This window comes from Pezoporus flaviventris, unplaced genomic scaffold (assembly GCF_033815535.1).
Source record: "Pezoporus flaviventris isolate CSIRO_AGI_PZ_B2104156 unplaced genomic scaffold, CSIRO_AGI_Pfla_v1 ptg000045l, whole genome shotgun sequence".
NCBI lineage: Eukaryota > Metazoa > Chordata > Aves > Psittaciformes > Psittacidae > Pezoporus > Pezoporus flaviventris.
The window spans coordinates 12,265,861-12,286,223 of record NW_026892593.1 but is presented as its reverse complement, the minus strand read 5'-3'; the positions used below and the strand labels follow the sequence as shown (position 1 = coordinate 12,286,223).

At 41.3% G+C, this 20,363-nt stretch overlaps 1 protein-coding gene and 1 long non-coding RNA gene across 3 annotated transcripts in view; both read left to right on the top strand.

The window, feature by feature from the left end:
• Nucleotides 1-20,363, top strand: part of LOC133276571 (uncharacterized) — a 787,535-nt gene that overhangs the window by 116,774 nt on the left and 650,398 nt on the right. The window lies entirely within an intron of this gene.
• Nucleotides 13,175-20,363, top strand: part of CERK (ceramide kinase) — a 41,201-nt gene continuing 34,012 nt past the window's right edge. For both annotated transcript variants that reach the window (XM_061467478.1, XM_061467476.1), the window contains exon 1: nt 13,175-13,428. In XM_061467478.1, coding sequence (XP_061323462.1) covers nt 13,290-13,428 — 139 coding nt within the window. In that variant the 5' untranslated portion in view covers nt 13,175-13,289. The remainder of the gene's footprint in view (nt 13,429-20,363) is intronic.

Sequence of the window (20,363 nt, the reverse complement as noted above, 5' to 3'; positions counted from 1 at the left end):
CAGCTTTTAATCTCTTTAAACAGTACATACTACATGTTGATTAATACATATCAATAAAAACTGTTCATGAAGTCTTGAGTAAAAACTGGCTTCCTTCCTGATTATTCATTTTTCACCAGTTTGGTGTTTCTGATGTGTGTTTATTCTAAGCAGGGCTCAGAGCTCTGGAGGAGTTAACACATGATAATGCCAGTAAAGGGTAGAAAAGCTGACTGCAGACTGCAAAGTTGGTAGGCCCAGCACTTCCTACGTTTGTTGCCAAAGGTAGCATCCCCATTGCTTCTCATGGCAACTGCACTGCTGCAGTTCAGACTAGTGCCCAGCCACATAGGGAGGTTGAATGCATTGCAGCCTGAGAAATTAAGAATGATTAAAAAACATTCCTGTTGAATGCCCTAGAATACTGTAATAAAGAAAGCTTCTGTATTTGAAACATGCTCCAACAAGCCATGAAACTATTCTTAAAGTTGCATCATTTTGCATCCAGGAGAAAAATCTAAAGATTTGTTGAACATCCCTTGATTTGATGAAAGCTTTTGGCCACTCAGAAATGAGCTGAATTTTGAAGCATGATAGAGGGACCTGGCTGTCTGAAAAAGCTTCCTTTGGGTGCCGAAAAGTTCAGCAGAATTCCAAGCCAATCATTTCCCCAAAGCAATCAGTAGCAAATGAGATTGCATCTTAGGGACTTCATTGTTCGTGCTATTTTGTGCATTTGTGCTATACAATGCACTAAAACAATCAACAGTGTTTACTCCTGAACTATTCAAGGCTACAAAAACTCTTGCAGGATTTGAGCATTCACTAGTACCCTGTTCTAAACAAGATACTTAGTTTACAGGCTGATTTTCTTCTTACGTTGTCAGGCCTCAAGTATTGCTGACTCCAAGGAAAACAAAAGATTATGTGCTAAAGAAGAAAACGCATTATGCCTTCCACATTCATGGGTAGAAATAAACTTGAAATTTGATATGCTTTTGCAGTTTAGCTATTGCATCAACATGAAAGTAGCTTCTTCACCAAATTAAAGTGACACAGCACTCCCATGCTTACAGTGCTCCTATATAAGTCAGAGATTCTGCATAGAAAATGCAACCAGCCATAGATTTCCACTTATGGAAAACTGCCATGACAGGATTCTGTGTACCTGCTCATAATGAAATAGTATACCTTCTTGGCTTTAGTCAGATGGATTGAATGCGACTAAATGCGTCATCAATAATGATGTCCCAGCAGCATGGGTAGTAGGTGTGGTTTGGGTAGACCATACGTAAGTGACCAAACAGTTCTCATACAGTGAGCTGGAACATTTGAAAAGGAGGATGGATGGTGAGACATTATTCAAAGGTACCCTAGAAGGACTGAACACACCCTGCCAGCTAATGCTTCTGGATTCCTAAACCAAAAAGAGGAGTCCTCTGCATGGGCTTAAAAGTAGCTGCATGCGTCAGCATGTTAGCACGTACCTCCTTATGGCAACAGCATCTTTGACTCTGAGACCATGATAACAATGAACATGATTCTAATTTCACAGGGCATTTCACTAGCTGTCTATTGCCTCTTTCAATGAAAAACAGATGTGAAAGGAGTAAGAGATTCTATACTATTCATATAATGTACTGTAGAAGATCATAGAATCATAGAATCATAAAATCGTTAGGGTTGGAAAGGACCTTAAGATCATCTAGTTCCAACTCCCCTGCCATGGGCAGGGACACCTAACGCTAAATCATATCACCCAAGGCCTCGTCCAACCTGGCCTTGAACACTGCCAGGGATGGAGCATTCACAGCCTCCCTGGGCAACCCATTCCAGTGCCTCACCACCCTAACAGGAAAGAATTTCCTTCTTATATCCAACCTAAACTTCCCCTGTTTAAGTTTTAACCCGTTACCCCTTGTCCTGTCACTACAGTCTCTAACGAAGAGTCCCTCTCCAGCATCCCTATAGGCCCCCTTCAGATACTGGAAGGCTGCTCTGAGGTCTCCACGCAGCCTTCTCTTCCCCAGGCTGAACAGCCCCAACTTCCTCAGCCTGTCTTCATACAGGAGGTGCTCCAGTCCCCTGATCATCCTCATGGCCCTTCTCTGGACTTGTTCCAATAGTTCCATGTCCTTTTTATGTTGAGGACACCAGAACTGCACACAATACTCCAGGTGAGGTCTCACAAGAGCAGAGTAGAGGGGCAGGATCACCTCCTTCGACCTGCTGGTCACGCTTCTTTTGATGCAGCCCAGGATATGGTTGGCTTTCTGGGCTGCGAGCACACACTGAAGCCGGCTCATGTTCATTTTCTCATCAGCCAACACCCCCAAGTCCTTCTCTGCAGGGCTGCTCTGAATCTCTTCTCTGCCCAACCTGTAGCTGTGCCTGGGATTGGTCCCACCCAGGTGCAGGACCTTGCACTTGGCATGGTTAAACTTCATAAGGTTGGCATCAGCCCACCTCACAAGTGTGTTAAGATCCCTCTGGATGGCATTCCTTCCCTCCAGCGTATCAACCAAACCACACAGCTTGGTGTCATCAGCAAGCTTGCTGAGGGTGCACTCAATCCCACTGTCCATGTCAGTGACGAAGATGTTAAACAAGACCGGTCCCAACACCGATCCCTGAGGGACACCACTCGTTACTGGTCTCCAGCCGGACACTGAGCCACTGACCACAACTCTTGGTGGATAAAGAACTGGCTGCATGGCCACACACAGAGTGGTCCGTCCATCAAATTGATGTCTCTCCAATTTAGAGACAAGGATGTCGTGTGGGACAGTGTCAAACACTTTACACAAGTCGAGGTAGATGACATCAACTGCTCTACCCCTGTCCATCAGTTCTGTAGCCCCATCATAGAAGGCCACCAAATTGGTCAGGCGGGATTTCCCCTTAGTGAAGCCATGCTGGCTGTCACCAAGCACCTTGTTGTTTTTCATGTGCCTTAGCATGCCTTCCAGGAGAATCTGCTCCAAGATTTTGCCAGGCACAGAGGTGAGACTGACTGGTCTGTAATTCCCCGGGTCATCCATTTTCCCCTTCTTGAAAATGGGGTTATATTTCCCTTGTTCCAGTCATCAGGAACTTCATCTGACTGCCACGATTTCTCAAATATGATGGACAGCGGCTTCGCAACTTCATTCACCAGCTCCTTCAGGACCCACGGATGGATCTCATCAGGACCCATGGACTTGTGCACGTTCAGATTTTTAAGATGGTCTCAAGCCAGTTCCTCTCCTACAGTGGGCCCAAGGTCTTCATTCTCACAGTCCCTGCATCTGCCTTCCAAGACTTGGGTGGTTTGGTCGCAGCCTTTGCCAGTGAAGACCGAGGCAAAGAAGTCATTCAGAACCTCAGCCTTCTCCAAATCCTGTGTAGCCAGTTCTCCTGAGAGCTTCCTGAGGGGGCCTACATTTTCCCTAGTCTGTGTTTTATTTGCTATGTACTTGTAGAATCCCTTCCTGTTATCTTTAATACCTCTAGATAAGTTTAATTCTAACTGAGCCTTAGCTTTCCTAACCTGTTCCCTAGCTTCTCTGACAATATCCCTGTACTCTTCCCATGCCACCTGTCCTTGCTTCCACTTATTATAAGCCTCTTTTTTCAATTGAATTTTCCTCAGGAATTCCTTATCCATCCAAGGAGGTCTCCTGGCCCTCCTGCTGCACTTCCTTCTGGTTGGGATGCAACACTCCTGAGCTTGTAGCAGGTGATCCTTGAATATCAACCAATAGTCTTGGGCCCCTCTGCCCTCTAGAGCTGTATCCCATGGAACCTTCCGAAGCAGGTTCCTGAAGAGGCCAAAGTCTGCTCTTTTGAAGTCCAGGGCAGTGAGCTTGCTGCACGCTCTTCTCACTGTCTGAGGATCTCAAATTCGAGCATCTTATGATCGCTGCATCCAAGGCTGCCCTGGAGCATCACATTTCCAACGAGCCCTTCCCTGTTGGTGAGCACGAGGTCAAGCACGGCACCTCTCCTGGTCGGCTCCTCTATTACTTGCAGAAGGAAGTTGTCAGTTGTAGAAGAGGACAGATATGCATTATGTGTTGTATTATTGCTGGATTGGGGAAGAACAAATCGTAAGATAAGTTGCACAGTTGCTTTAGAGGATGTCTCTGTAGATTCAGTCCAAGATGGGTAAATACAAGATTTACTCAGGCCTGATAATAGCTTCACAATTGAAAACTGTTAAAAAACAGGGTATTTTAATTTGAAGGTTAACAGAAGGTTTGCACATGAGCTGCTGCCTCTTGAAGGTACTGAGATATCAGCTTAAGGCCATTTTAACTCAACCATCATTTTGCTTGAAATATGTTTGGTTTTGGTTTGGCTAAACTTTTAATTTCTTTAGGATTAACAAATTATATTTCAAAGCTAGAGAAATCTATCTGCATTGTACATTCATTACTCTGGAGTGTAAAGTAGCAGGTGAAGTGTTGACATCATTATGACCCAGTGAATTTGGGGATGCAGGTAAATCATTTTTCACCTGGCTGTACATGCATACCTGCACATATACCCGTACGCTTTGCAGTCATAGCATCTTCAGAAAGCAAAAGGAATTAATGTCTTCAGTTTTATTTTGTAGATTTCTCATGTTGGGTTTTATCTGATCATTTTCAGAGAGATGTGTTGCCATTGATTAAGTTATGTAGAAACAGTTTATGTGTTTTAACCCAACTTCAAGCTATGTTGCTGTCATCCCTGTTATGTGTGTTTGTCTAATCAAACACATGCAACATTGTGTGTCTTCTGAAACACTGGATTGTGAGTAAGGGAGTTCGTGCTGGTGAAAAAGGGAAGATGTAGGGTTTTTTTTCCTACTCTTGTCCTGTTTGTATTTGGGCACTGTCTACTTCCCTTAAGCCTATAGTTGCGTTTCTGTTTGTTAACGAGACAGTCTATAGCACACTTCTCTATTTTTCTCTCTCCACTTCATGTTCTATCCCACAGTGTTTCAAAATGCTTCTTTCCAAAACCAGAATGATTTGTGATGTTGATATCATCAGCCATATGGTCTATTGAGTAAATCACACATGATTTCTTGGTAGCCAGTAGCTGCTAGCTGTGAATGACATGACACACATAGCATTACATTAATTTCTGTTCTAAGAATTCTAGTCACAGTCTCAAAATTTGCTAAAAAAAAAAAGAAGGAAGAGGAATGAAATATTGCACAAGTCCATTTTAGACTGAATTTTTATTTCAACTCAGTATACTTTTCTGTTTTCTATTCTATTTGTGGTTCTGGCCATTCATAGGTTTATTGTATGCCCATCCTACTGTTACAGAGGAGGAAATTTCTCCCAGCTAAATCTAGAATAAATGTGTTATTAGTTCAAGTTTTGTTATTACATTTCCTTTTTTAATCAAGACAAAGAATCTGCAGTTAACAATGTAATCTTTTTTCCTGTTGACTTGCTCCTATAGATACAACCATAAAAGCAATTGGTTTGAATGGTTTCTTTGCACTCAGGTTCTTTTTTGAAATACTGATTACTCCTAATTGTCATTTCTTAGCCACAGTGATTTAGAATTATGTCTTTCAGAGTCATGATTTTCTCAGAACTATTCACATTAAACCGTCTGGTGATAGTTTTGTGGTGATTGATTTTTCAAAGCATTGAAGTGAAGTTTGATTCATAGTTCTAAGTGAGCTGGTTGACTAAATCCCTGTGCAATCTTTTGAAAATGTATAACTTCCATCAAAACCTACAATATCTATAAATTGTATTTAGAATGACATCTAGGCTAGCCAACTCTAAATATGTTCCCCATAAAATGGTGTGCTCCAGATTAGTCAGTCATTGCCACCTGGCATGACAAACAGATTACAAATGTTTATCAGGTTACTCCTCAGTCTTTGAATTCATTTTTCAGTGTATTCAGCACTGTCCCCAGGGTGACTGGCATCCCTTTGAACAACTATGAAGTCAGGTACAACAAATTCCCTTTAATATTTTTTTGCTAGAATTAAATATTTAACTTCAGTTATGAACAGATCCTCTTTGTTCACCATTGCCCTTTTTTTTTTTGCTGTGGCTGATTTTGTATTCTTTTCTTAGCTTTCCATTTAATTTTGATGACAGAAAATCAAAGAGAGAAGATGCCAATTCAAGTCAACATGCATGCAGAGATGTCAAAAGGCATCTGCTCTGCTTTGTGGATTTTATGCAAAGTATTGGCATGTATTTGCATTCTCATATCACTGATTCAGACAGCTTCATATCAGCTATCATCATCTCTACTACAGTAGCCAGCTGAAAAACAATCATAGTGAAAATTACTCTATTCAGAGAAACAGCTTCAATTTATATTTGATCTGATCATTCAGAATCTTCATTTTTGAAAGAGAATTTCACCTGCATTTCTAAGCATGTACTTAAGGTTTATAATGCATTTTTAAAATATTGTATCAACCACAGAAAGTAACACTGCTAATTAAATCACATTAATTAATTAAACCTGTTTCAAGGAGACAATTCACTGGCATTTAAAGACGAAAAAACCCTTCCTTCTTCTATTTTAAATCCACAAACATGACTTTAAAAGACTCTACAACCAGCATCTTTGACTTTGCAAAGATAGATGTTATTAAAATATACATTTATGCATCAGTGAACATTCCAATAATACAACCAAAATGAGGCTATGTCTAAAGACTTATAAGATTGAGAAAACTTTTTTTTTTTTTCTGTATTTCATATACTCTTATATTTTCTGAATTAATTCTGATCAAGGTTTTGTGCAGGATTTCTTTTTTTGCACTGAAACTGAAGTGTTGGGATAGTTTGAATAAAAATATGAAACTACAACTTTTGACTACAAGTCATGATTTTTTTCAACATGAGCTATCAGGAAAGTCAAGTGTGTGATCTAATGCTACTTGGCTTCAAAGTGACAGTAAAGAGAGAGTTTTATGTGTTATCTTTTACTTTAGCCAAATGTCTGCCCTTCTGAGCATCCTTCTTCCTCATATAGTAACTCTGCTATCTTGTAAATAGTAGCTATGCCTTAGAACGTCTCTTGCTTTTGTAAGAAAACAGATCTCAAGATCCGTCTTTAACTGCAATTATTTGTAGTCTTGTAGTGGTACTGAAAAAAGCACGAGCTCATGAATATCAAGTCAGAAGTAGAGGTATTCCAAAGAGACTGGTGTGAATGCTTGTGTTTCAGGGTACATTTGATAGGTGATAAGTTCCCTGGGACAAAAATTGATGAAGAACCTACCAAATGTCAAGAAGAGAGCAAGAGGACTTTTTGATCACTGGTGATTAGTCATTTCACTAGCTTCTCAGTGAGCTCAATCTAACTGTGATCACAGGTATGATTATCTTTTAGGCATAAATGGCACATCAGTGTCATTTTCTCAGTAATAAGGAAAAAAGAAAGAAATTTTTTTAAGATAATATGAATTAGGTTTATATTTCATCTCATTCACTGTGTATCACCTAGAGTTTTTATTCTGACAGCTATACAGAGACAACTACTTTCTTAAAGAATGTAGATTCTTCTCATATATCCACAACTGAAGGAAGTAAATCATATTTTTCAGTGTAATTGTTTCTATAATGAGATTGTTTTATTTTCAAATTATTTCATTAGTTGATGACATTAAGTCTTATAAATATGCTGCCCAGACCTTCCTCTTCTCTTTCAGAAGAACTTGCTTCTGGTTTGGTTTACTTTCTCCTTGGAAAGGGACTGTTTCTACTGCTTCCATAGTCTGTGTGTTTTTTATATTTAGGCCACATTGCCTGGTATAAGTCAGAGAAGCCATGATATGGATTAGAGCCCTGCCTGCTAAATCAGAGTGTTTAGAGAAGTACTTTGGGAGTGAAAGGTCCAGTTAAAATGGCTCATATTAGAAGTCTAAAAATTAATTAGGAGGAAAAATACTGTTTTGATGATGATTTTTTTTTTTTAATAACAATATTTTCATCCTGAAGCTCTTTTATTTCATAGAATGGAGCCCACACTTGAAAGTTGTCAATAGTGCCATGCTGATGGCACACATATGCCCTATAATTGTATAAAACCATCTTCAGGCAGATTTATAAACCATCAGAAAATCTTAAGTGTAAGAGTTAGTATATGTGATGAAGGTTACTATTGAACATGAGACATCTCATCAGGTCCCACAGTCTTATACACCTTCAGGTACCTTATATGGTCTCAAACATGAGGTCTGCCTCTTCAGTTATCTTTTCCTATGATGACTGCAGGGTAAGACCTACTTTACCTATTCAGTCATTCTCACCAAAGCAGAGCAAATACTTCTTATACACCCCCTTACACACCCTGTACCCTGCAAGGCCATCAAGAAGATAACTAATCTCAGATTCCTATGTTGGTCTCTTAAAACAGGATGAAATATCAGTGGCTCCTAGCTCTTTCAACTAATTACAACAATTTCTCGACTTAAGAGCAAAGCTGCACACTGCCAGAGAGCATTATCATTCTGTCAGACAGTAAACTAGTAATTTCATTGTTTCTTAAAAGATTGCAGGTAGATGAGAGGAAGGTCTTACAGCTCCTCAGGGAGTCCAGTTGAGGATAATAATTAAAATAGGAATAAGCATCTAAACAAAGAAATACAAATCAGTACTTCTGTGTATATCTGTAAGTGGGAGTCACAGTGATAGGTATTTGAGGCAGAGAATATGGAGATAGGTTGGAGCTTTGGAAGAAAGGAAGCATTGTGCAAACTTTCATGGTTCAGGAACAGCATGCAACATTTCACTTTACATTAAAATAAAGTATCTTCTGGATTTGTTCCCACACTCTCCAGTATATCAACAACTTTCTCTCAATTACCTTTTGGCTCAAGTGAATAAAAAGCTGCAATCATCCTTTTTGACAAGCCTTCAAAACTGTTTTCCAGATCATTTCCAACAATAAATGTAATTTAAACTTTTATGATAAAAGCATACAAGTGCTTTAAAATAGCCCAGGTATTTTTCTAGAGAACATGATGTCATTCTTTCCATCAGCAGCCACTCATGCTTTAGTCTTTGTTTGCTGATAAGCAGAAAAAGAATTAGAACATTAGTCAGTATTTTGATATTTAAAATTAATTATTTTCCTCTGTTCTAATCTCTTTGTTGGTTAGTTTCCATTTTCCAAAAGTATTGCCGAATTTGGCTTTTGGGTGTATTTACACTGTTCTAATGGAGTTGTGTGTCTGTGTACTTGAGAATCGAATTTGATTAATGTGTAAGTACTTCAGTTTGCCTGAGATGCACTGAGATAACAATTTTTTATAATTCCCAAGCTCTCTAAAAAAACCTTTCTTGTGACATTTTCTTTGTGGAAGAAAATAAATATAGTTATCTGTGGGCAGTAAAAACATCTTCATAAAAATCTGTGATTCCTTCTAAACTTCCAATGAAGAACTCAGTGGCAAAAATATGGTGGAATATTCTTCTTTTGTCTCTGGCACACCTAGGTAAGTATTATCCAACTATGACTTTGAAGAAGATATTTTACATTTTTTCATTTCATTCACTCTTTCAGGTAAGGTTGGATACAAGTACTTTCTGCTTCTGCCAAGGCATTGCAAGGGAATGCTTGATTTTCACTGTGGAAATAATCAGTTGCAGTGTCCTAATGATGAATTGCACCTCCAAAAATTTTAGAAGAAAGATAACTCAAGTTGGTAATGAATAAAATCTGAACTTTGTTAATGCAGGTCATGCTGAAGATTACCTGTCTGTGTCTGTTGATTCAAAAGATGTACCTACTAAGCAGTGTCCTTAATTGATTGCTTACATTATCATTTAATGAACCTGTTAAGTACAACATGAAGTTGCAAGGAGTAAGTACTTTTTACAGAGATCAGAGACTCACAGAATGGTTTGGATTGGAAGGGACCTGTAAAGATAATCTAGTCCAATGCCCCTGCCATGGGCATGGACACCTTCTACTAAATCAGGTTGCTCAAAACCCCATCCAACCCGGTCTTCAACACTTCCTTGAATGCAGCCACAGCTTCTCTAGACAACTTGTTCCAATGTCTCACAACCCTCACAGTGAAGAACTTCTTCCTAACATCTAATATAAATCTAACCTCTTGCAGTTTAAAGCCATTACAAATTGTCCTATCGCAACAGATCCTACTAAAAAGTCTCTCTCCGTCTTTCTTGTTGGCCCCTTTAGGTACTGGAAGGCTGATCTAAATTCTCCCCAGAGTCTTCTCTTCTCCAGGCTGAACAATTTGCACTCTCTTAGCCTGTCTCCTTAGGAGAAATGCTCCAGCCCTCTGATCATCTTCATAGCACTCCTCTGAATCTGCTGTATCATATCCGTGTCCTTCTTGTTCTGGTGGCTCCAGAGTGGAAGTCAGTACTCCAGGTGGGATCTCACCAGAGTGGAGTAGAGGGAGAGAATCACTTTCCTCGACCTGCTGGCCATACTCCTTTTGATGCAGCCCAGAATATGTCTGTCTTTCTGGGCTGCAAGTGCACATTGCCAGGTCACATCAAATTCTTCATCCATCAGCATCCCCAAGTCCTTCCCCTCAGGGCTGCTGTCCATCCTTTCATCCCCTAGCCTAGCCTGCGATTGCCCCCACCCAGGTGTGGAACCTTTCACTTGGCTATGTTGAACTTCATGAGGTTCATGTGGGCCCACTCTTCAAGCTTGTCAAGGCCCCTCAGGATGGTGTCCCTGCCCTCAAGAGTATCAACTGCACCACTTGGCCTGGTGTCATTCAAGATCATTGACCGATCATAAACTCCGACTGGGGAGAGAAAGTTGGCTTTAGAAGTTATGTTTTTTGCTACACAGGTAGTAAATGGATCATAGAGATAAACCTTGGAAGTTGTGTTACCTTCCTGCATTCTTCCCATCTGACATTGTAAATTGTACTTGTTGCACAACATATTGTTCCTAAGTTGGGAATCAACTTGTTCCTGACAAGTGCAACCCTTCCTGTGGCCTCTCTGGACCTGTGAGCAAAGTGAGGTACTTTTACAACCATGCCATTTCTCAGGGTGGAGTCCTGTGATCAGCTGTCTTTAGCACCAAGATTTTAGGTTATAAAACCTGCAGTTTTATAAACCTGGCATCACTGGCATCTGCAGTTCTGGCCCCTCAGTGGTAATTAAAGGCTTACGTAATAAGCAGTAAAACAACAATTGACATATGTGAGCTTTAGTCTGCCAAGTCAATCATCCTTTAGAAGTTGCTTTTTGTTAGATTAAGGGAAAAAAATCATAAAGTACTAAAACCAATTGGAAAAAAAATAACCAACCAACATTGTATTGGCTGAAATTTGACCTTTACTTTCTGGGCACATGTTCAAGGTACTAACAGGGAGTGCCAGAGCAGACCAAGCACATCACTGGTAAGAAGTGCAAGACATTCCTGTACTAGCATGGAGGATCCCAAATCATGGACCAAAGCACTGTTACAGTAAAATGATGTAGAAGGAAGAAATAAGTGGCTTCTCATTATCTAAAGAACTAAGAAATGTGGATGGTAAATGCCATTCCTGCTAGTGGTTCTAATACACCTTTGTAGGCTTCTAACAGACCAGAGATTACTTTATCACAACTGAAGGCTTCAGGCCTGTCTAGGTCAAAAAGAGTTGTCAAATTAATAATAAAAGGAAATAATCATAAGCAACAGTGATAGAACAAGCTTTTTACTTCTTCAGCTAGCATGGATCACAGCATTTTATTGATTTGGGTGACTACAGGCTATAAAAGGTTAGATCTACTTTTCCCAGTGCAGAAATATAAATGGGTACCCCTGTGTAGTATTTATCAGAATAAAAATTTATCCATTAGCTCCTGGAGCATGTCTGAGAGGGTCAACAGAACAGCGAAAGCCTCAGCTGCATCCATAGTACCAGCACTGGACTGGGGTTTTCACACAGCTGCTCTGGCTTGCAGAAGTGATTACAAATAATGGAAATGAAATGTACTAGATATGGTGCAAACAAACAAAAAGGACATTCCTGGCCCAGGGATCTTACCATCCAAGTGTAAGAGGGATGATAACAGAGGAGGGAGCTGGCAAAATGCAAAGAACCAGTGAGACGCCAGTGACTGCTCAGAAATGGATTTGGCAGACTGATGTTCACAACAGGCTTTTGCAACAAACAGACTTTATCGTAGTGTAAAGAGCTTTATAGGTGTTTGTGGAGGGAAGGATTAAAAAATGTGAAGGGCAATACAACTGCCAGAAATAACTGTTTCTTGGAATGCTGAAAGTGCAGCATACCTATTTTTAACATTAAAGGTAGCAACATCGTGTCTGTCAAAGCCAGTGGAACGGATGTTGCACTGATGGACAGGCAATGACAAGTATACATGGCACAGGGAGGCTATCTTGAACACATGCCTGGGGTGACAGTGCCAAGCTCATTCCTTTCCAGAAAATGAAGTGTGAGTGCATTGCAAGGTTCAGAGCAGAGCTCAGTGCGGAAGATTTTTGAACCTGCAGTGGCTCTGCACAAAGCCAGCTGGAGCTGCTCTGGATCATCCAGATGAAGCAGAGACCTGGCCCCAGGCTGGGCCCACGTGAGAACAGAGCAGTGATATTCTTATCTAAACTCTAGGGGAAATAATCAGAACCAATAGGTTGGGAGGAAGGTCAGAGGTGGAGTAACTGCTGTGCACTCTGGGTGGCATTTTGGATCGGATGCTGATGATTACAGCGATAAAATTCAGGAACACAATGGAGGGAAGATGGCAAAGAATGAAGGGTTTAATTATAGTAAATCTGAGTTTAATTATAGTTAGAATCCTTAAGGCAAACCCCAAAATGTTTGTATGTAACAGAAGGCAAGGTTAGATCGAGTGGCACCGTTTGTGGTGTGATGTATCCATTACATTGGCACTGTCTTGATAAGGGAAGAGTTCGTCGTCACGGTGATGGGCGCTTGGTCCTTCTGAAGAAAAGCCGCGAAAGACACCCAGACACGTTACGGTGCAAGCCCGAGTGTCCCCGCACGGAGCCCGTGTCACCCGCCAGAGGGACGAGCACACACACAGCGGGCCGAAGGGCTGGCCCCCGCCTCCTCCGTCGCGCCGGGCACGGGCAGGGGCAGCCCACCGCAGGAACACCGCCCGGCCCCGCCCCGCCCCGCCCCGCCCCGCCCAGACCGAGGAGCCGCGGCCCCGCAGGCCCCGCCCCGCGGCGCTGTCGTAGGCTCTGACGCCGCTCCCCGCCCCGCCTCGCCCCGCCCGCGGGCCAGGCCGGGTAGCGGCGGGTGGGGGGCGCCGTTAGCTGATGGGTGCCCCTTGCTGGTCCGTGCCGTAGCGGGGTGCGGCGGGCCCGCGCTCTCGGAGGCCATGGAACAGCTCCCGGGCGGGCGGCGGCTCCGGCTGGTGTCCTCGCTGGGGCTGGGGCAGCGCGCCTGGGAGGTCACCTTAGACGTGGAGTGGGGCCGGCTGGCCTGGCGCGACCCCCGCCCACCGCGCCGCGGCGATGGTGAGTGGAGCGGCGGGGCGGGCTGCGGCGCCGGCCGGCATTAGCGCACCTGCCGGGGCCGCCGGAGGGGCCGCCTCCCCTCCGCGGTGCGGGACGGGCCTTCCTCGCGTCCTTTGCAGCGCGGGGCAGCTCGCAGCGCGGCGCGGGTACCGGTGCCGGCGGGGACGGCCTGCAGTGGCCGGGTCGCACGCCGGCGGCTTAGGGTGCGCTCAGCCGGCGCCGTGTATTTCCTGTACTTGGGCGCCTTTTCGCCCTACAAAAGAAGCGCGGCAGCCGGCGGCACCGGCGTCCTTTCGCGGTCGGCTCCGGGGTTCGGAGTCCGGCGGTGGCAGACGGAGAGTGCGTTAATCACACGCGGGCCCGGCCGGGCGGCGGTGTAGCCGCGGACGGGCTGTCAGCAGCCGGCTGTACTGAACCTGTCAGCCGGTTCCCTGCGAGAGGTAGCTGGAAGCTCCCCCTCTTTGAGCCGCAGGGACCGCGTGGAGTGCAGCGAGCTCCCCGTTCTGCGGAAGAGGAGCGTCTGTCTGAGAGTGTGCCCCTGGTTACCGAGGGGTGAGAAAACTTCCCTGCAGCTGGATGAGGAAAGCACGGGTTTTGTAGTTGAAGCCCGTTGTTTCTTGGCACTGGGAGCAGGTAGCAGCATGTAGTTTGTAATCCTAGAACGACAGAATGGTTTGGGTTGGAAGGGACCTTAAAGCTCATCCAGTTCCAACCCGCCGCCACGGGCAGGGACACCTTCCACTGGACCAAGTTACTGAAAGCTCTGTTCAACCTGGCTTTGCACGCTGCCAGGTATGGGGCAGACACAACTTCTTCGGGCAACAAAAGGACATAATAGACTTACAGAACTTTTAAAGCAACATTTCTTTTTGGTACATGACTTGTGCGTAAAAAATAATACTGAAAAATACTGAAGCACTATTTCAGGCTTCCCCTCCCCCCACCCCAAAAAAAAAAAAAGGGAAAAAAAAGGTGTGGGTTTTTTTAAACTCTTTATTTTCTAAAGAGCTTCGTAGGAATTTCCAAAGAAAGTTTAACTTCTGTGAGTTACTTTTTAGGAAGTGTTAAATATAGTCTAATAGAGTGTATTGGTGTAACAAAGCTGTTCACCTTTTGTGCAGGTAGAATAGTGTTGACTTATAAAACTGCAAGTGTGAGAGGTTGCTGTGGAAAATACCTGACAGAATTGCAGGATAACTGCTGAAAATGTGTGTACATGTATATCGAGCTTTCTGCTACACTGTAGGTGGTATTTCATCAGTCTCTGACCTGGGCATTTTTAATCTAGTAATTATTCACATTAATAATATAGCCCTATTAGCAGGGTATGTGAGCATCCTGAAGTGTGTAATGTTCTTTTCACAGCAGCTGCTGTAGGGTGGAAAACTGCTGTCATTCTCCTCTAAGAGGTTGTAGGTACCGAAACAGAAAGAAACTAATAATAGAAAGGTCAACTAGAAGCTTTTCTGAGAAGAGTTTGAGTATAGATGTCTCCAGTCTCGGGCAAGTTCCCAAACTTAAGTAGTTAAATAGTTCTTCCTTTCTTACCATGTATCCTTCTTAAATATTTCACTGATTTTGTCATAATGTCTTATTGGCCTGAGGCTTTTTTGAATAAAGTTGAAGGAGAAGGAGGACTCGAGAAGAAAATGTAGTTTACATAATTGAGAATTGGTCATGTTTTAAGTACATCTCTTCTTATTCATAGTAACATAAAACCAGTCTGCTTTCCTTCTGTTCTGTAAATACAATTTGACTTCATCCAGTTTTTATCAGCAGTGCTGCTGAAAAGAGTGTTTGAAAATCCCTGGACTTAGTTCAGCATCTGAATGAAATTAAGACTTTAAAAATGAGTTCTTTAATTCTGCCAAGCTCTAATATATTGCTGTGAAAAGTAAGCTCTATACTTTAAAAAAAAAAAAAAAAAAAATTGTTCAGAGAAAGGTGTCTGGATCTTAAATTTAAAATAGAGTTTCAGAGCTTTTTGGGACAGTTGCTCCTTCTGTGTGATGACTTCCTTTAGACCTTGCAAGTTATAAGTTTTCTTGACTTGGCCAAACCAAGTATGAACCTGTGCTGAATCCTGTTCCATAGCAAATGTAGTGGGACACAATAACTAGATTCTTTCTGAGGCAGTTTCTGAAGTAGTAGCCAGCAGATTTCTTAGGGGGCAAGTCTGGTTACTGAGGGCGGCTGCTGTCCTGTGGCATAGCTATTAACAACATTTTGGAAACTATGACATGTTATCCAGAGAGAAAAGGGAGGGTGGGAGAAGAAAAATAAATGCCCAGGTCTTCTGGAGGCACATGTATAATTTCTGTAAAGAGCAATATAATACTTGATGTATCACTTCCTCTTAACACCGTGATTAATTCATGTGTTCCTTGCACTTGTGCTTTAGTATGATCACAGTTTGCTGCCGTGTTGCCTTTAAGCTCTTCTAAGACCTGGGATGGCTCATTGTGTGCTCTGCAATTATTTTGGAAATCCAAGCAGCATATGTGACAGTATATATAAATAAACTATACTATGGAAGGTGGTTAGTTAGAAGCATATTATTATAGAGGAGTTCTTTGACCAAGATTGGTATCTTTCTACCATTTAGCCTTTGACTACGTGACTACTGTGTATTCTGCCTAAATATAGACTTGATTATGCAGTATACAGCTGCTGTATTTTTTGTTTAATAGGTAGTTATTACAGCGAAACAGTTGTCTTTAAACTGAAAAAAATACCCTCAGTGAGGGCTGCTTATTTTCTGAGTATTTATTACTGTCTTGGTTTTAGCTACATATGTAAAATGGTTCGGTACATGTTTTGTCAAGGTTTTCAGATGTTGACAGGTAAGGAACTAGAGCTATAGTTAGCTGTTAGGAAGAGGTAGGAAACAATAGAGATTTTGTCCTATTCTCCTTTACAGAATATGGCAAGGTTCTTGTGTTTTCTTATCTTTGTACAATGATGCTAACATAGAATAGTTAGGGTTAGAAAGGACCTTAAGATGATCTAATTCCAAGCCCCTGCCATGGGTGGGGGTGCCTCACACTAGACCATGTCACCCAAGGCTCTGTCCAACCTGGCCTTGAACACTGCTAGGGATGGAGCTTTTACCACTTCTTTGGGTAACCTGTTCCAGTGCCTCACCACCCTCACAGTAAAGAATTCCTTGTATCTAACCTGAACTTCATCTATTTAAGTTTAAACCCATTCCTCCTTGTCCTATCGCTACAGTCCCTTAATGAAGAGCCCCTCTCCAGTATCCTTGTAGGCCCAGGCCCCCTTCAGATACTGGAAAGCTGCTAGGAGGTCTCCACGCAACTTCCCTTCTCCAGGCTGAACAGCCTCAGCTTTCTTAGCCTGTCCTGACCCAGGCGTAGGACCTTGCACTTTGCATTATTGTACTTGAAGTTGGCACTGGCTCACCTCTCGAGTGTGTCAACATATAGATATATAAATTTAAAGCCAATTCTGTTAAAATGTGTTTTATGAAGAAAGAAGTATTGATTCTGAAGAATTTAATGCTATTGTTGAGGAGATACCAACAATAATAAAACCAAAAATGTTTGTTCAGGACATGGCTTGTTTTTAAACAAGCCTGTTAACTTTCTTTCCTACTGTTAGACCTTGTTTAACAGCATCATATTTTCAAGTTCTGTCTTCAGTGTAATGAGGTTCCCATTTTCCGTTCTTTGGTTGGACTTTTTTAAACTTAAAGGGCAAAGTTTCATCTAAATGTGTTTCTTTGTTACTCTTAGCTATACATCTTTTTCACACCTTCATCTTCAAATGTTCTGAAGAATATTATTTTTTTCAACCTTATAACATTTCTCCATTAGATTTAGTTGTTAATCGTTAATAGCCTATGCAAAGCTGGACAGATCAATTGTTTTATTATTTCCTTATGTTGGTGGCACAGTTAGGGTTTTTATCAAGTGGTAGAAGTGATTATAAAACTTCATGTACCAAATTTCATAGCAGAGTATATATTGTACACATGTACTTACAGGTATTTTACAAGTATTGGCTAAGATTATAATGTGCCTCATACTAAGGCATTACAAACACAGAATGAGATTCCCTTGTTACTTCTGTGTTTTGGGATTTTATACTTGTAAGGTACAAGCATAAAGGGGATGATCAAACTAGACACTGAACTGTATGATTTCACTTCCTGCGTGCACCTTCTTTTCTATCTTTTAACCCTTTCTCTGTCTCTCCCAGGGAATTCTTGTCCCTCTAAGTGTCTTTTCTACATTTTTCCCCAAAACACTCATGGAAGCCTCAGAACTCATATTCACAAGACTGATGCCATTCCGATGTTGTGGATTCCAGAGGGTGTTTAGTTTGATAAACACAGTACTGAGACAGCAGAAGTGAGCCTGCTTGGAATGAAGGCCTGTACTGCACCTGTAGTGTGTTGGCACATCCTTAGTCAAGGTCATTTGTCATCAATCATTCCCAGTTGGCAGTGGGCACAAGTAGAAATCTGAACCATGTTTTTCTCTAGACAGTTCCCCTGACTACATTGAACCAGTAGGATGTGGGGAATAATAGGTTTAGAATGCATTGTTTCGTTGGAGTATGTTGTCTTCTGGAAGATATATTATTCAAATATAGACGCACCTTACATTAAAAAATACATGCTTTTCAGCATACATCTCTTTGGTGGTGTTTTTTTTTTCCTTGTTACAGTGAAAAAGTGCATCTTATTTCTTGCTTTACCAGTAAAGTATTCATGGTTGAGTTGGAAAGATTTTATTTGGAAAACATTCAATGGAATGGAATCAATTTGGGAAAATACTCAATGGTACAATTTAAATATGCAAATTGATGCAAGTGCAAATTGCTGTGATTTGATTCAAATTCAGATATGTGACGTTAAGCCCCAGCTGTGTGTCTGATCATACTAAGGAACTGTTCTATTGTCTATTGGTTTACAAAGTACTTGAAGATTTACTTAAAAAAAAAAAAATCCTATAAATGCCTGTATATTGTGAGATCATGGACTTCATATGTTTCTGTGACTCTTCCACAGTTTGGAATTAAATAATTTAGTTATGATACCTTTCTTTTCCCCTTCCCCCTCTTGTAGGATGTGAATTCTCTGTAATTCTGCTCTATATCCCATCCACCATCTTTTATTCTGGTCTTTATTAGACACAGCTTTCTGTAGTGCATGGTCAATATAATGCAGTGTACCTTCTGACAGAAAATGTTCTTGTTTTCTTGCTTTTGGGTGAAGGCAAAGCTTAAACTTAGGGCAAGGTAACTTAATGTTCATGTGTTCCCTAACAGTAAATTAGTTTCCAAAGTGACTGAAAAGAAACTTTTTATTTAAATCTGCACCCCAGCTTTTTAGCTGTTAATACTTTTATGTCACAGGAGTATACTAATAATTTAAATTAGTTCTGAATGTCACTGCATCGCTGGGACTGAGCTGAATTTTAATAATAAACCAAATGTTGTGATCAGCAACATCTTTGTGCTTTTGCACATGTCTGTGTTGCTTTGAGCTAACACATTTCTGAGGGAGGAATTTGGCCTGTAGGGTATGAAGCTGGCAGTGATGACTGAACAAGTCTTTACTGAGGTTCTGAGTGAGTTTGCTTATAAACTCAGGACGTATTCTACAGAAGTAGCAGACAGAAATGGCATATTAAAATGCCTTTCATAACACACAACACCACACTTCACAACTTCTAGCTAGTTTTTTTTGCAAAGAAAGCCCACTGTTAGTGTGCTTGAGTTTTTTGGGTTTGTTTGTTATTTTTTTTTCTCCCACTTGCTTAATGTGGGAAAAAGTAGTATGCATCTAACACACTGTTTGCCAGTTTGCAGTTAGAGAAGACTGTCTGTTAAGACTGTAAAGGCGCTGGGACATGGAATAACTGATAACTGGCACAGCCAATGTGCAGGGAAGACTGTCACCTGTCTAGTGTGTCTTTTGGGGTTTTAATTATTTTATCTTTTTGCCATGCTTCTTCATCCATCTGCTTTGGTTGGACAAATCATCATCTTTAGTGCATTGCGTATGTTAGATACTGGGCAAGGTGAGACATTGAAACATAAAAATGTCTTAAGATCTTTGAGATAGTTTAAGAAAATTAATATGTACTTCAGTATTTCTGAGCATGAAATTCAGTCTCTTGAATCTAGATGTGTATGTTGAAAATGGCATGGTATTTCATCTGGAATTTTATCTAGCAACTTTTGTATCTGCTTGGTTGAATATATTGTTCTGAGCCGAGTGAAATTCTTTATGTGGTATGGTTCTGAGTCCACTTTTCAACTTTTTTCGTTAATGTTGTTCTAGTAGTTCTGGTCTAAGTACCATTTTTTTGTTACTGTTAATGTGGCAATAAGATTTTCCGTGTTTTGGGAGCTTGTCAAGGTGAAGTGAGCATTTTTATACTACATCAGTGAAAGAAGTAGCTTATGCTACCTGATAATAGGGTAAATGCTGCAAGAGTAGGTATGTGAAAGGACATCAGTACATATGTGAAACTTGTTGACCTTTCAAAAGAGGGTGGGAGAGACCTACTTTTTTACGGGGCATGTTTTGGTAATTAAATGGCAGAAGGGGGCATTGTGTTCGTAGAAGCAGGATTTCTTGTATTCAAGGCTTCTATTTGATTTCTTTGCAATGGAAACTTTTCCTGTCTGGAGAAAAAAAGGGGGAGGGGGCAGCTAAGTAGTTGATTTGCTTTTTGATTAAACGATGTGTTTTGACTTACTGCGTAACACTAAGTCAAATAGTGATAGTCATATTTGGACTGATAGGAATTCTTGAGCTCTATCCAAACACAAATGCCACTGCATTCAGATTTGTTTTTATAAGCTGTAGGGAATGTTCTGAATAACATGTTTGTATTTGAGAAAGCCTTGCATCTTTTGGTCCTCTGTGATTACTCTGTTAAGTAGTGTGTGGTTTTGAC